Genomic DNA, 17,529 nt, shown 5'->3' on the forward strand with positions numbered 1-17,529 from the left:
ATTTGAAGTAATCATTTAATTATTAATTGCATTCTGAAAGCAACAGAGGTGAACCAGGTGAATCCAGGTTATCAAGTGTATATAAAGCAGCACTGACGTGCAAGATTGCTCGGGCCGTTTTTCTGATTGTGCTCTCTTGGCATTAATCACTTACTCAAGATTTTTCAGGAGCTGGTGTTCACCTCGTGATCTCCCTCTGAGGTAGGAGATTATAAACATTATCAGCGTTTTGCAGATTGGAAGCAGAGACACCTGAGTGGCATTTGGTGATGTAACGAGATAGATTGGTTGGGCGTCTGGCCTCCAGCCACCTCCTTCACGCTGGCAGAGTTGAGCCAAAAGAAGATCTGGCCTCGCCTTCCGAAAGGCGCGTGTGTGCACTTGTGGGGGAGGCTGGTTTGGGTTGGGTTTTTTTTTGCAGCACTTGACATTTTTGTGGCAGCTCATTAGACTTCTACCCTCAAGCGCTATATTCCGTGTCTACGCTAGGTAAAAGTCTGTCCGCATGGCCCAGCCTGACTCGTGATGATTTCAGCCGGCTTTGGGCTTTTCTTCCCCGCTTCCCGTTCCCTCGGATGAACTCGGCGGTGTTAAATCCCGTGCGTGTGGGTCCTCCTGGCAGCGAGGGCTGGGCTCCACACGTCCGGGATGCTTTACAAAGCGGCTGCCACCGAGTCGCTTTTGCTTTCCGAGCGAAGGTGGGCTCGTTTGTTCTGCGCGCTCTCCACCCAGCGACCCGCAGACAGACCAGATCCCCGGGGCCTCCGGTGCTTGGACTTGCCAGCAGGTCCCGGTGTAGCCCACGGGTGGGCACAGCCGGGGGCGTGGGGGTGGCACACAGGAACGAGCCTCTTGGAGGGCGTACGGCGCAACGCAGGAATGTCTCTGGCGAAGAGCTGGAGTCACTTCAGGCACGGCAGTTTCTCTGCATCAAGGCGTTGACCGGAATGTCACGTTCTTGACCCACCCTGAGCTCAGGGGAGTCAGCACCGCCGAGCCAACGCTGGCAGGGCTGTTCCCGCCGGGGTACATGGTGACGACAGGTCTTGGGGGCACCACGAGCTTGTTTTTTCCTTTCTTTGCCTCGCACAGATCAGTACGGCCTCTGCAGCAAATCAGGTTCTGCGACTGTAATTGCGTTGTGATGCAACATTTCTAAATGCATAGAAGCAGAAAATGAGACAGCCATATCGTGAAAATCGTGAAGAAATTATCTGAATATATGAATATCTGAATATATATTTCTACTTTTTAAAGCCAGGGAAATTATTTGTACTATATTTATCCAATGAACCTAGTTGTTTGGGGTTTTTTCCAGCTAAAATCTGCAGGTCTTTTTTATTATTCATATTCACCTACCAGATGTCCTTAATTAATTTGAAGAGTTTGGCTTCAGAAATCTTACTCCAGGACTTTTCATGAGCTGTTTGCTTTATATATATATATGTACATATTTGCAAGACTTTCATCTTCCTGACTACAGAGATGTTTTGTCTTCCCCCCTGCTAGCAGGAATCTCCCTGATAACGTGTTCTGTATTAACGAGCAGGAAAGCCTCACCGGCACGCCCCGCCTGCGGACCAGCCTGACCCCTCCGTGGAGGGGTGCCCAGGCACGGCGGGGGGAGGACATTTTGTCAGGCTGCGGCTTTCAAGCATCTTTCAGTGTCCTCCTTTGAATACTTCAGCCAATGTAATGAATCTCAGCAAAGCCAAAACAACTATCATAATGGCCCTGGAAATTCTTTGACAGCAAGCTCATCTTTCAAGAAACATCTGGAGGAAATATTCAAATTACCTTTGGCAGAGTTTTACAGCTATTCCTAATGCCTGGCGCGTTTTATTCTTTTGGTGGTAATCACCTCGCAACCTACAGCACTTCAGTTTACATGACTAAAACTCAAGAAGAAATTAGCACCACAAAAATATCTCTTAAGTTTTTTAAAAAAAGACAAAACACCAAACAGGAGGAGCTCCTGCAGGGACTGCCCGTTGGAGCTGAGTGAGGGAACATCAGCCTCTCCCCAGCGCTGGAGCCCGTCGCTGTCCACTCAAGCTGCAAAGGCAAACTTCACTGCAGCATGCAAGTAGATTTTAAAGTTATCTCCGCAGAAGGATCATAGCCAGATGTAAGGAAGCGGGCCATCCGCAGTGGGAAAGGCCAGGCTGTGCTGGGGGAGCACTGCTGCAAATGAGGTCTGGCTTAGCTGTGCTCCAGGCAAGCTACAGCTTTGAAAATTATTTTTTCTTCTTGCAACAGATCTTCTTTTTTTTTTTTTTTTATCATGAAGCAACACAGTTCTGAATGCCTCCCTCCCTGCCAAGAGAAGGTTTTTGCTAGAAGAGCTCCAGCATGCAGAGTAGGACGTGCCATCTCTGTGCCACCGTGTGCAGAGGGACAGGGCAAGGATGGGACAGACACGCGGCAGACACGGGGCTGCTCTACCCAAGGCCGTGGGATCAAAGCTGCAATTTAGACAAGTGTGGCCATAATTAAACTCCAGCAGCTACTCTCATTGAACTGAAGGCCAAAATCTGACTGTGGGTTGTGTAAACCTGGTCGAGCTGGCCAAGAGGCTGAGAGCTGGCTCCGGCAGCCCTGCATACAGCGGTGGCACTTCCATCCAGGAAAGCGTCTATTCGTTAACAAAGTAAATTAAGAAAATGTGGCCTTTGTGAAGAGCTGGTGACTTTTTAAACTTGAACTCCTCCACCCATTGATGAGAACAGAGATCCAAAAACCTTACTTTGTTCCTCCAGGAATGGCCCTGCAAGCCTAGACTGAGGTTTTGGAAGAACTGATAATATGTGCGTGGAGGATTTGGTCTGGTGTTACTTGAACCTGTTGGAGAAAGAATCAGTGGTAGGTGAGGAGGATGACTAAGCCTTCCACAGCATTCAGCTTTTCTTGTGACTTTTCTCCAGAGGGGAATAACCTCTTCGTGTGAGCTGCAGTAATTGTAGGAGAATGAATCAGGAATCTCAGCGAAGCAGCCTCAGACCTCTCATGACCCCAGCTCCGGAGCAGACCCGTGCTGGCACAGGTCGTCCCTGCCACAGCTGGGATGCTGGTCACGCTCAGGCTAGTGCTCGCCTCACAGAGTCTCCTGGTCGTCACCTCCACAGCGCCGAACTGAACTTGTCACGCAGAGATATGGAAAAGCTCCTTTACATTACAAGCAATGACTGCGAATGGTGCAAATGTGTCCAGACTCGCATAATCCACCCGAAAAGGTGGTGGTTGCTAAGCGACGCGGCCCCATTCTCTTTTTATGCCGTTTTAGTTCCTCCTCAGCTTTATGTTCCATGTCTGGGGCTGCTTAATTTGATCCTATTTGCAGTGACAATTTAGGGTCTTGTGCCTTGGATACCAATTCACACAAAATGTACCCATCGTCACACTCGAAAATCACATTTGGTTTCGGAGCTGGTGAGGCTGAAGTGGGAACTGGGGTTAGTTTTGTGCTGGCGAGGCGTTGCCAAGCCTGTGCTGTACCACCCCAACGCCGTTACCCCCCGCCACGGGCCCTCCATCCTCCCACGGCGCTCTTTGATGGCGTCTTGATGAATTAAATACATTGTTCACAGATTCCGGCTTTTCTAGAGAATTAACCGGCCTCAGGCCTTTCTCTCTCACTCCATGTGGTTTTGCTGCTGTTGTAACATGCAGAGCATCCTTCTCCAAAATCTGAACCCCCACCTCCCAAGTGTTGGTTACGTGAAACTACTGATGGGGCAGAGCAGGGTGGGCAGGGTGAGGCAGTCGCAAAAGCGGGGATATGAAATCAGTAGCCCTGACAATGTACGATACCAAATCAAATTAAAGAAAAGTTATTGTTTATAAAAAGACAAACATCTGCATCTCTCACAAAGAGATTGTGACAGGGTGGGGTTTCCAGGTGTCTTGAGTTTCTCCTGGATAAACCCCCCACCCCATTGGAGAAGAGCCTTGCCGTGGTCTAGCGTTGGTCTGGAAATACAGTTGCTTATGCCCATCAGGATGCTGTGGTGACATCACTCTCAATACTGGACAAAAATGAGAAAGAAAAACACTTTACAAGAGCAAAGCACAGGGAGGAAATCTTACTAAGAAATTTGAGACATATATAAAAAGGTAAGGAAAAGACAAGCTTAAACTATTACTGACATCACTCACATTCATTCTGGTTTTGATTTTCCAGCATTTCATGGAAAGTACAAGCAGTATATGAGAAATACATGCCACAACATGTGGTGTGTCACAAGAGTAGTAAGAGGAGTATGAGTGATGGGTGTATAAATCTATACAATTCTATTACGCAGTTGTTTTCCTATTAATTTCCAAAATGCGTTTACTCTTTGCAAGCAGCCCTTGTTTCTCGTTACGGTGTTTTGTATAAGGTGCTCTTTCAGTGCTCCCCCAGCCCATTCTGGCTCTCCCTCGGCTGGGTGCAGCACTTATTGTTAAGGACAATCACTCCCGTTACCCCGCCTGCAGAATCCAGAGGCCCGTGCCCATCGGGAGCTTGTTCGGGTTGTTTGTTCCTCAGTCGGTGCTGCTGCATGAGTATCGCTCACTTTGGAGGTTGAATTATACTCGCTGCTCTATTTCTGTTGACTCAGTTTTGGTAAGACTCCACGAAATGGAAAGAAACCGTCCCTGCAGCGTTTGTCACCCGAGCGGGGCGGTGTCCCCTGGCTGGCGTGTCCAACGTGATGGAGCCTGTGTGCGTCACGGGTGACGTGTGTCCTGCGAGGACGGGTGACATGTCCTGCGAGGATGGGTGACGTGTGTCCTGCAAGGACGGGTAACGTGTGTCCTGCGAGGACAGGTGACGTGTGTCCTGTGAGGATGGGTGATGTGTGTCCTGTGAGGACGGGTAACGTGTGTCCTGCGAGGACAGGTGACGTGTGTCCTGTGAGGATGGGTGATGTGTGTCCTGTGAGGAAGGGTGACGTGTCCTTTGAGGATGGGTGACATGTCCTGCAAGGATGGGTGACATGTCCTGTGTGGATGGGTGACGTGTGTCCTGCGAGGATGGGTGACAAGTGTCCTGTGAGGATGGGTGACGTGTGTCCTGCAAGGATGGGTGACGTGTGTCCTGGGAGGATGGGTGACATGTCCTGCGAGGAGCCGGGGAGCGGGGGGATGCGAGGCCAGCGCAGCGCTCGGCGGCACGTGGGCTGCAGCAGGAGCCAAGAGACCGTCCCCTCTGGACTCGTCACCGGGTTGCCATCAGGCCACTTGTGTGCCAGATCAATTAGTAGTCAGGGAACAGAAACAATCTCTTTAGCAACTTCTCCTTCCCTGTTGCCATTTGTGATCTGCTGGCAAACCTCTCGGGCGACTGGAACACCACTGCTATTTACGGGTGTCTCAGGCGCTAATTGTTGCTGCTTTACTGAGAGTGACGAGGAAATATGACAGCTAAAGATGATATAATTTATGAGATGAGAAGGCTGCAAAGCAATTATGGAGGAACACACTTTTTACTAATGTTATATTTGTAATTTAATGTATTCGTATTCTATTATTAAAACCTGAGGTTCTGTGTGCTAATCTGCATAAAAGTCATTCAGTTCAGGCTGCAGCTCAGAGACAAGCAACTACCCACCAACACCTGCAATAAAATGAAATGGCTTTTCTACAACTGTAGGCATTCATATACCAGATAAGTTGCCAATACGCTGCAGCAGGGAGCACAACGGGAGAGATGTGAAAATGTGATATAACTATCTATTTACATTTAGATACTAAATTTAAAATTATATTATTTTCTCCAAGCTTCATTCCATTTGTTGGGTTTTGGGCAAGCATGTAGAATCATTTAGGACTGTTGCTTTCATCTCTTTCTCATATATATTCCCCAATTTAAAGGCAACAGAGCATGTGGATAGCTCTGTCTTTCAGGCACAGAGACAGAGGAGGAGCCACGTGCATCCATTTCCCTTTTAGATGGACTAGAAGCAGGATTTAATAATCAGCCTCCGCTTTGCCTGGCATGAATGATGCAGGTTTCTAAGCAAGAATTAAGAAAATGAAAAAGAGGAGGTAAGCATAATCTGCCACAGTGACTGCAAAGGAAATCAGCAGAGGTTCCAGACTCAGAGCCATCACGACGTCAGTCTTTGCTCAGTGCTGGAAATACTAAGATCATGTTTCATACATTTGATAGCTTGAGATGCCTGTGGGCTGTAATAAAATTCATTTTTTGCACTGTAAATCTTTTCTCTTTAAGCATGGAAGAGGTTACAAATGTGCATAAAATTGAAGTGAAAGTGATTAAATCTCACTCTGAACAAGTATTGACAGATCTGCCTTGCTGGTGGATGCAGTGGGAGCTTCTTTCTTTGTGGCCTGTGCTCAAGATAATGAAAACCAGTCAAGTGATGAAACTTATATATCCAAAGAGGATTTCTGCTTCTGCGTATTTGTTTTTAATATGTTGCTGGCACAGAGATGCAGTTACTTCAAATCCTGTTACTCACTTCTGGAAGGGGCTGGGTGTAGACTGTCAGTGCCCCCACCACCCGTTGGCAAGCTGAAAAGGAAAGGGTTTTAATTAATTGTGCTTTAACAGAACACTTTTTATTTTCCACGTGCGGATATACAGCTTGTCTTCATCTGGGCTGTGCTGCCACAGGCTGTGTGCGGGTGTCTTGAATTAGATGCTTGCAAGGGAGGGGGTGGGATCCCCGTATGGAGAATGGGAAGAGGCACAGCACGTAACTAAGAGGACCACTCGTAGCTCATGTGGTTGTCAGTATCTTGCGCACAGTCACATCCTTAAAATTACTGCTCTGCCATGAAATATTTGTGATGACTGAGGTGCCTTTACGCTTCCACAGTCCAGCTGCCAGGAAAGTGGATGCCCGTCCTGTCTCAGCTCATCTTGAAAGGCATTGCTCTTGCCTTCTTGGCTTTCCAGAGTTCTTGATTACTTTCAAATTGAGAGTAGGTGTAATGCTTGTAAAGCCAGAAGACTAACAGCAACCTCAGCAGCACGAGGGAGATGTGATAGTTGCCCTTTCCTTCCATCCAGCACCGTGGGCTGGCAGTAACGTGATAGGACACTTCATAGCTCCGTGCATCCCTGCAGCAGATCTGCTGAACCTTTTTGGAGTGCGACAGCCTAGGCCGGCTTCCACCATGATGTGGACAAAACAATGTTCTTTTTAAGCAAAGTTAAGGCAAAACAAGGGCATGGGGTGTGGTTACTTATGGCTGGACTGGACCTGGAGATTGTTTCCAGTACAGTGGCCCTGTCTGTATATATGAGATTGTATTCTTCAGGTATTCCTCAAGCTGATTTCTCCTCCTATTAACACTGTTGCTCGTCACCACTCATCAGCAGAAAAGGGCTCCTATCGCTAATAGCGATATGTAGCCTCTTTTTAAATAGAAAGGTCCCCTTATTTTCAAACAACGCAGATGCCTCAAGAGCACATTTATTTGCGAATATGTAGGCAGTCGATATCTAAGCCGTTTCCTTTCCACACAGTAATTTGTGCTTAAGAATAGCCAGCAGCCCGCATTTATCCCACGGTTTGTTTGCTCGTTCCTTTGCACGGACCTCAGGAGAGGGGGATGCGGTTGGTCTGTGTGTCTCTGTACAGGAGGTGCACTCCAGCACTTCAGATTCTGCATACCACAGCTATTGGCTCGCCTCCAATCCATCTAAATCAATGGCCAGCTGAGGTTGACATAATTACATGTATATTAATTAACATGTATATGTTATTTGCAAGAGGCCAATCTGTTTTCACTGATGGAAAGCCATCATCCATTAACACTAACAGCAACAGAGCGTGTGAGATCTGTATCTACCTTCCATTTAAAGAACAGGGAATGCTCATGTATCATGGATTAAAGCATGGTGAATTCTGGTAATGCTGATGTTTCATTAGCATTCCTATTTTCATGGAAATTAATTTCTTCGAGGAAAATCAAATCCATACCTGGTGCTAATTGCCAATGATAATGATGAGCTAAGACTCGGTAGAGATTCATTATCAAGGTAGAATGACTCTCTCTTGAAGTCTTCAAAGCAAGACTGGAGAACTTCTGGGAGTTCCGCATCAGCTGAGCTCCAGGTTCCTGGAGTTGGTGCAGGAACGGGGCTGGGAGATGCTCCAGCTGCGTGACAGGAGACATGAGCTCCTCTGGCCCAACAGCCTTCAAACCCAAAGAAGATTGTCTTTCCTCTCCCAAAATAACCAGGAAGCTTTTATTGATCATTTAATCTAAATTATGGATGATGCTTTTGTCAACTACATTATTCGTGTGAAGCAGAGCAGTGCCAAAGATAACTCTCCTGTCTAAGGCTCGGATGCGTGGAGCCCGTCTTTTCACAGAGAGGTTACAGAAGCACACGCTATCAACAATATTTCTTGGCTGAATTCATTTGGCACGGGTGGTTCATTGTCATATTGAAAATGAGAAATGAGCTACTGTGGTTGAATTTGTGAAAAAACTCATCAAGCAAAATTATCAGGTTTGCTGAAAGCTCAAGTAAAACCCCTGTAAGCATTAGAGGAGTTGGCATGCTATGACCCAGCAGTGGAGAGTATCAAAATCTCCTCTGTCGCAGGAGCTCTGCTGCTATTTGAAATTGGAGCGTGTAATGGATAAAGCTGAAGTATATCACAAAATAATACATGTAATTACTTTGCAACCTGTTTCATGATGGTATTTTTTTTCCAGCTGCATTTTACCTCTCTTCAGCATTTAATAGCACACCACAGTTTATTGAATATTTGCAGTCTAGCCTTGAAGGATAATGAGTTTTATCCTGCCGTGTGTTGAACACCTTCGTGTCCAAGAGAAGTTAATGGGAACTGAAGATGATCAGCATTTTGCAGGATCAGTCCTTGACTGAACAGACAGCTCTGGCTCTTGTATGGAACATGGTGAAACAGCTGAATTAAGGTTTCAGAATAACACTGCAAAGCGCTGGAGTCACACAGGAGGTTCTTAAATGACAGTCTTGAAAACACCTAGGAGTAAAATTGTTTCTCTGTCAGTAAAAAAGATAGCGAGCACCATGAAAAAAATTTACATTTGACTGCATTCTCATGCATTATACCCTCAAAATATTCTGAATTGTTGGTGGAGAGCCTGTCCTTACCTAAGTATTTCTAAAAAGCAGACCACCTGAAAAATTAATAATGGTCTGTGATTAGGAATGCTTTCTGGCCGTTGGACACTCCAAGGGCACACGCTGTGGGTGCGGAGGGAGGGCGGGAGGGCTCCAAGTGGGGGGATGCTCCAGAGGCAGGGCAGTGGCGGAGGCAAAAACAGCAGAAGGTTCTCAGCAGGCGCAGAAAATCAACCTCAACCCTTTCTCTCACTCATCTTCCAAAAATATGTTTTATCGGGGAATGCGTCGAGACCCAGGTTTGGTTACATATTCAGTTTTTCCGTGCATGGTCGATTATGTTTCACGTTGATGTGTTTTGTAGACTCCAGGTTGCTCAAAGAACCACAAATGCTGAATAAGAATAGCTGATAATAACAGCAATTCTGGGTAATTTTAATCTTTTGAGAATATCCACTAGCTTAAACTGGTCTCACGATAACACAGTTAGAATATTGGATTTTAATCTTTACTGCAAGAGCATACATACTTCATACACTCACTTATTTTTTTTGTTTTTGAAAAGTGAATACATGGGGAAAGGCCTTTTCTGTATTCATTGGAACACAGCTGAATATAAAATCTCATAATCCCAGTGCATGTAGTTACAACCTAGTTACAGAATTTGCATATAAATAGCGATGTTTTTGTTAACATGCCTGATGGAGAACATGTTATCAGTTGATACGTCCCTAAACAGTCAGTGTTGCTAAAATATTGCAGAATATTTTACCTTGTATTCAGCTGCAAATATTTGCAATTTTTACTGACAAAAGTGTGTAACATCGCTCACAAAGGAGTTACTGACTGGTTTTATGTATTTCTGTTTACAAACAGGTTTAATTTGAAGGTCATAATTAGGAAAGCTGGTGCCTTCATCCCCATATTGAAAAATTCTCAGAAGTCATAAAACATGAATGAGAATCGCTTTACCCATGAGCAAAGCCAAGCTTAGCCCAGGCATTTTAAGAAGTTGGAGAGAATGTCACTGGTTTGGTTTGTGGTTTTTTTTTTTAAAAAAAAATAAAAATAAAAAAGAAATCTTAATGAGACCCAGTTATGGTGCCTCTGCGGTGAAGCCACATGGGGTGGAAGAGTAGAAGGCAGTCAATCAGCGGTAATTTTGTTTACGGTGATCGGGCTGCTCCGAGCACCGTGTGCCCGGAGGGAAGGTGCTGGGGGTCCCCGCCGTGCCCGCAGCCGAGCGGGGGGCTCCGGGCTGCCTAACCCTTCTCCGGTTTTCTTCCAGGCCCTGCCGCAAAAAAGAAGTACGTCAGTTATAACAACCTGGTTATCTAGCCCGTTGGGCCACGGAGGACGGGTGAGGATTTCCATCCGCGGGCCTCCCCCTCCCGAGCCGGGGGCGGGGGCGAGGGCACGGCGATGCTGCGGGAACGCGCGCGGAGCCCCGCGCTCCCGGCGGCTGCTCCCCCCCAAAATCCTTCATCGCTCTCGGCTTAGCACGTCGCTGCCGTCGGCCGTGGCCTCCGAGCTGCTCCGGCCGCGGGAGCCCGCGCGCCCGGCCGTGGCACGGGGGGTGGACACCCGCTCCCCGGGGCGGGCACCGGTCAGCGACAAGGACTCTAAGGGGCTAATTCTGTCTTTCTATGTACTTCCAGACTGCAAGTTTTTTGAACTTTCTGTACAGTTTGTGAGGATTTTTGCATATTGCCATCCATGTTGTTTCGAGTTTTCACTGTTTGTTTTTCGAATGCAGTTTCATTGAGGCCCTATTCTCGCAAACTGAGCACATCAAAAAAAAAACCAAACACAAACAAAAAAAAAAAAAACAAACAACAAACCCACAGCTAAGGATTTAAAAGACCTATGTACATGACTTGTATGATTACTACTGTATCACTGCAATCCATATTCGTTATTTTTTTAACTAAACAAACAAACAAAAAAAGAATTTAAAGACCAAAAACTGTGCTGGCGAAGTTAGTCCCCCCCCCCTCCTTCACAACTCTGATGGGCTGCAGAGGAAGCAGAAAGGATTTTTGCTGAGTTTTAGTAGAGGTCTTGATATTTGGAATGCATGCCAGTAATGTATTTTATGGTACATGTTAATAATTTATGTTTGATATTTGTATTTGTGTTCTATTTTGTTATTTTATTTAAGGTATATGACTATTTTGCAATAATTTCAATAATTCTTATGATATTTGGAGGAAAGAATATGGCTTTTACATGTCTTGAGGTTGTTTTTTTTTTCTTTGTTGATGCCCCACCATGATTGACCAGTGTGATAAGGACTTAAAAAAGCATGTATGTTTTATACTGTTTGTAATAAGTAATTTCGTTAATCTTGCTGCTTATGTGCCAATTTAGTGAAACCAATCTTTGCCGCAGACTCCTCCCTTCCTTTCCATTCTCTCAATCCTGTGATATTATCCAAGAATGTATCAATAAAGGACTTTGGTTAACTTTTTTTTATTTACTCCAATAAATATATTTTTTCAGTTGCTCCCTCCCCCTTCCCCCTTGTGACTAAAGTTTATTTCATGACTTTGCCAGGCACAGACATCCAAAAACCCGACACAGAGGGACTGCAGGCTTTGTGCACAAAGAGCGGGTCTGGAAATGGTCTTGGGGGAGCTGGCAGCTACTTGCAGGGGAAAAAAAAAAAAAAAAAAAAAAAAAAAGGAGAAAAAAAAGTGCCTTTTAAGCACTGGGATCTATAACAACCCCCGAAAGCCAAGTTGCAAGCCCTCCTGTCTGTCTGATGGTCTCCAAAGCTGTCTTAAACTGGTGAGTCTTCTCATGACTTTGAAGGATATTGTGCTCAACAGCGCACCAGCATGCAATTAAATGAACAACTAATCAAAGTCAATCTGCCGGGCGATGGGAGGCAGGGGGGAGGGAAAAGTTTAGGCAAGAGGTGAGAGGAAACTCATTGCAGTTGCAGCACAGCACCTGCCTGCTGCCTGCGGCATAGTAACAGCATTTTGGGTGCGATGTGACGATTACTTGGGAAAGTATTTAGCCTCCCATTTGCTCGAGACAACTTGATCAATTATACTGATGAAGTTAATCAGCATCAAAAGAAAATTTGACAGCTGCAACATGGGCCACAGTGCATAGCGATGAAGACCTCCATGTCAGACCTTGATTGACTCTTTCTGAGTGCGAGCATGGGGGCCGGGTAGATGTTTGCAAGGCCTTCTCATCGTTGTTTTAATATTCATAGAGATAATAATGAATGACAGCAGCTAAAAGATGAAATTCCAACCAAGTAAAGGCTTTGTTACCAAGAAATGAATTATCAGCCCCACAAATAAGGAGAGGGCTCTGCAACATTATTCTTTTTCTCTCTACTGTCCCTAAATATGACAGAGCCAGCATTGGGCTAAATAAGTATGTTGCCATCAGTGACTCTTGCTCAAAGACACTATTTTTTTTTTTTTTTTTTTTTTTTTTTTTTTCCAAATGGGCAAAAAAATGGTTTGTTGGTTGGTTTGGTTTTTCACTTTTTTGTTGGAGAAGGAGAGAACGAGGCAGCAGGAGGAAATGATGCTGCTGAGGTGGCAGAAGTGATGTGGGGTTTGTTTTTTTTAATTTCTTCTCCCAGCTCATGTTGCATTAGATCCAACAGACTAAAACCGGAGCCTTTTATTTTCCTGCTTATTTAAGTTTTATAAGAGCGTGTGGGCATGCATGCGCTCACACACGCGCGCACACGAAGTGTGTCTGGCAACCACAAGCCGCTGGTTCGTGAGTTGCACTGGTCGTTAAAGGTCAGCTGATGTTTTATACATCTGACTGCAGTCGGGGCCGAATTTCCTCTGAATGTGCACAGACTCAACATCAAAGTTCTCTACTCGGTTACTTCAGGTTAACACAAAATCAGTCTTAACAGATTTATCCATCCTGAATGACACTCTAGTTCGATCACTGCCTGAAAAAACAAGTAAATCGAGGAGACGTGAAAACCCGGAAAATATTTTCATATAGCGAAGTGCTACACGGCTTATGCTCGCTTTGCTTTGTGTCATGCACTGGTGTCTTCCACCGCCAGCTCACTGGTGAAGGTGAGGGCATGTGGCTGCAGTTCACGCCCCATACGACCGGCTCCTCCAGACACTCGGGGCAGAATTAAAGCCACCAGACCTGTACTCATACACCTGAGTTACACCCAACTCTAGGATAAATTACCTTAACGGCTCTCACTATAGTTGTGTGTAGCTCCAGATACAGGCAGCTACTTTATGTTCAATACATATATAAATTTATAATCAATATACAATCATGCTTGTGGTATTAAAATATTTATGAATTATTTTTTATATTTAATAATATAAATGCCATAGTGAATTTTTGACTCACCTTTAGCTCGCTAGATCTATGTATTAAAACTCTGAAGCGAGACACTGAGCAAGGCACGGCTTTAACAGCTTATACAACGTGAAGATGTTGCACTGCAGACTGTTGACTTTTTTTTTTTTTTTTTATTTCCACAAACTACACCATGCTATTACACCCACACAGCACATTTTCAAACAAAACAAATGAGCCCTTAGCTCCATTTAAAGTCCTTTATTTTACAATTGGCTGTACTTAGCATCAGTGCAGCATTACTGTTGCTTTCATAGCACCTTCCTCTTATCACCCCTTCGCTACACACTGGTGTTATGATACTGGTTTTGGTCCAGCAGTGCATTATTACACTGGTGAACCGGAGGTGCAAATGCAGCTGGCCCTTTGCATTAAAACTGCAAGTTGTAGCTCATGTAAATGGTACCCTGTCACTGATGGGGCTTTTCAGGAGTAAGGACATGCTTAGACAAGGACAGCCCGTGGGGTTTGGTTCCCACCCCCCCCCCCCCCCCCAGTGAAAAACACACCCTTGTGTTGGTGCTGCAAAAACGGTGTGAAACTAAAGCTGGCTCTAGCACGGCGACCTCAGGCTGCCTAGAGCAGAGCGGTGGTGACTGGAGGCAAGGGCCCGTAGCGTGGAGGTGCCCATGGGCTCCGCAGCCCGCGGGACGCCAGCCCTCAGCCGAAGAGTCGGCCACCCACTCGGGCACGAGCTGCTCAGCGCCCCGCGGGGCTGCCGTGAAACACAAAAGGCCCAAACGATGGGCCTCAAACCAAAGCGGACCTGTGAGCGAATTCCCTGACCAGCAACCAGCATCTCATCAGCATGAAATGCAACCCTGGGAACGATCCCTGAAAATTATAAGTAAACGACAGGAAGTAACTATAAATCCCAAATGTAAAGAAGAACAGGAACTCCTCAGACGTGCCCGGATCCTGGCCAGATCCGGACACGCCTGAGTGAGGCAAGTCAATCTACCAGATATCTCCCCTGCATTTTGTATTGATTTGTTTGTTAAACTGTATAAAAGCTGGACCCTCTCACAGCACAGACGCAGACCTCACCTACGAGCGGACGCCCTGCGTGGGACTTCCCAATTTCTGGGACAGGCTCTGCGACCCTTCGCTGTGACGGGGCTCCCCAGCTGATGTATGGGTTGGGGGGATGGTAAAGTAGGAGGGCAACTGGTGAGGGATCTTAATCACTATAGCCAGCTTTGTGTAGTAACGACTCGGTGCATTACAGTGCTTATTCTTTCTGCTGCTTTAAAGTAAAATAAGCCTCTTTCCTTAGCGTGGTGTCTGTGTCCTCTGTGTTAACCCCGTCAATTGGCAAAACATGCCGGCACGGGGAGGCGGCGCAGCCACTCGCCCCCGGGCGGGCGCGGGCTCTGCTGTGTAACGCGCAGAGCATACGCGAGAGAATCAATTTTTTTTTTTTTTCCACTTCTCCTCGTGATGAACATATTGTGAAACATGGCTATGTGATTAGGGAAAAAAAAAAAGAAATCATGAAGAATGGGAGTGATTTTTTTTTGTTGCCATTTATTATTTAGCCTGAATTACACCCAAATTGTTTTGGTATGTTAATGCCAAGTTTACTGTTCATAAATATCATTGCAGAGTTAAGCTTTCTGGGCATGCTATATGACAGATAATGACAATTATTTAGGCTGAGTCAGAGCTTAGTCTTTATTTGTGACATTAATTGCCTTTATATATAATTAAATGCACTATAATACTTCCATATACAGAATCTGTGCATCCATGGAAGTGCTAATCAAACATATTTATTAATTTCTAAGAGAGCTTTTCGTAAAGGCTTTGATATAGTTGAGTGTTTTTCGGTAAACAGACTTTTTTGTAAGATGTTTAGCAAAATATTTTGATAATTGCTTTTTGTGCGACGGGCATAATTAATATTATTTATAACAAATTAATAAAAGCCGAGGGGTTGAGCCGCTGCTTCCATCCCGCTCGGCGGAGGCTTTGCCTTTGACTCCCACAGAGTCAGAATTACACCACCAGCCCTCAGCGTCACCGGCCTTTCCCAACCCTACATCAAAAAAAACAAATGTTGACCCTGGTGAGGGTGGCTGTATGCACGAAGCTACAAAAGCTGGTGTCCCGTAAGGTTTGGGCTGTGCCCTGGGGGCTTGTTTCTATTAGTCATTCACCTTCAGCCCACGCCTCGGAGGAAAAAGATTTGAACTTACACCTCCCACATCTGGGGCTGCCAACTTCAATTCCCGATTTTGTTGTAATCTTGCCAATCATCACAGCTTTATTTAATATTTACTGAGAAAGAAGGAAGAAGGGTTGGGGGGGGGGGGGGGGGGGGGGAAAGTGATGGAGTGGCTGCAGTTGAACCGGTTATTTCAGGCTCCCTCGAGCGCATCGTGCCGGTGCGTTCCGCTCCCTCGCAGGGACCCGTGCCGGCCCGCGGGCACCTTGCTGGCCGGGTTTGCTGCTGCCAGCAGCTTGGGAAAGCCCCGGGATTGCTCCCCAGGCACCGCGCAAGCCACCAGCACTGTTGAGGCTTCAGCGGTGGAGCTGGGGGGACGCGCACGTCTTGGGGCACGCGAGCACGCCTGGCCCCCTTCGCCTCCCCTCCCGCCCCAGCGAGGGCTCCGTCAGCCACCCCCCTGCCTTTTGGGTGGGTTTGCTTTAAGCCCCAGTCACTAATTTTCTGGCCAGCCCCGCCCTTTCCCTGTGTGCCTAGCGGGTATTTCCAATGCAGCCTGCACGGGGTGGCCGCAGTAGCAATGCATCACAGCGCTTACACGCGTTATCTTGCCCTGCATCACAGTCAGCAACGCCGAGACCTCCAGACAGGGCAGGCGTCACACTGTTGTTAACAACTTGTGCGTAGGCGTGCATTTATTTTCCAAGATGTCTATTTGCTGTTTGCTCTCTCGATATAGCCACCAAGCCTTGGATCACACATTTATTTTCAGTAACTATTTTATTTTCAGTAACCGCTTTTATTTTTTACTGCCCAAGAAAAGTACTCTTTCTTTTTTTTTTCCCTTAAGAATGAGCTCAACTTTATTTTTTCCTCCATTTTTTTTTTTTTTTTTTTTTTTGATGCCTGCAGTATACTTGGCTGCATGTAATGTACAAAACCAAAAATAGACCCTGTACAAAAAATGGACCTACAGGGAACAGTATCAGCTTTGCCTTCCAACTCTTGCTGGAACTCGCTCAGAAGAGCTGGGCTACATTTTGCATTGCTTAGCAGATGAGCAGCACACGCCAACTCCTTTAATCCTCTCCTGGTCATCTCGACCAAGAGAAAAAAGGGTCTCGATTTAAGACATTAGGTGATCTATTGAAACGGGCTTCAAAAGCGTGCAGGAGCAGCGGGCCTGATGGCTGCCAGCCCACGCCATGCCTGAGCAAGGGGGACAGGGATGGGGGGGGACATTGCTGGCATTATGCTTCTCCCTGAAAGCAGAGGCACGTGTAGGAATTTATTTTTGATTATTAATACCTCGCTGTTGATGAAGAGTCACCAGTCTATTGCATCTCTCTTTGCCTCCTCTGGCTCCTTCCCCATTTTATCAGCACCACGCTCACACCGTCCCTGCAATCCCTGAAACAAAAGGCAAGATTCCGCCACTTGGGATCAGGAGAGAAAGTACATGTTCCCCCAATCATTTTCAAACCATGCAATGTGGGTGTAAAAGGACCTGCCCAACGGCAGGATGTAATTAAAAAGCCATTCTTCAGTCTGGAGATATGCAAGTGACGTCATGAGGTAGATGGTAGAAAAGGCTAGAGTTTTGGGTGTCTGTCAGCAGGCAGCTGAAAAGGACAATAATCTGCATACAATACTGCCTGCATATATCATGTTTGATAGACTCTAAATATTCTGAAGCAACATAATGAAATGAAAAATGAGCCATTTTCAGCAAAGACTCAAAAAGAGTGCTTGAAGGCCCTCAGGACGTCACCATATGGCCGGTCAGAAATACCCGTTCCCCGCGGCCTCCTGGCCAGCAAGATACAGGCACGGAGAGGTGGGGGTTTGTTTTTCTGACTGAAATGCCCACAGTTCCCTCACAAACACAGAGAAAAGACACAGGTACCAATGC

General features: G+C 46.1%; 1 protein-coding gene across 2 annotated transcripts in view; it reads left to right on the forward strand.

The window, feature by feature from the left end:
- The window catches only part of GRM7 (glutamate metabotropic receptor 7), a 303,547-nt gene extending 292,001 nt beyond the window's left edge, over nucleotides 1-11,546 (forward strand). For both annotated transcript variants that reach the window (XM_032995412.2, XM_032995413.2), the window contains one exon: nucleotides 10,365-11,546. Coding sequence is in view for 1 of the 2 variants with exons in the window: in XM_032995413.2 (XP_032851304.2) it covers nucleotides 10,365-10,414 (50 nt within the window). In the remaining variant the exon portion in view is untranslated. The remainder of the gene's footprint in view (nucleotides 1-10,364) is intronic.
- Nucleotides 11,547-17,529: the final 5,983 nt, after the last annotated feature.

The sequence above is a fragment of the Tyto alba genome, unplaced genomic scaffold (genome assembly GCF_018691265.1).
Source record: "Tyto alba isolate M040663 unplaced genomic scaffold, T.alba_DEE_v4.0 Super-Scaffold_3, whole genome shotgun sequence".
Taxonomy (NCBI): domain Eukaryota; kingdom Metazoa; phylum Chordata; class Aves; order Strigiformes; family Tytonidae; genus Tyto; species Tyto alba.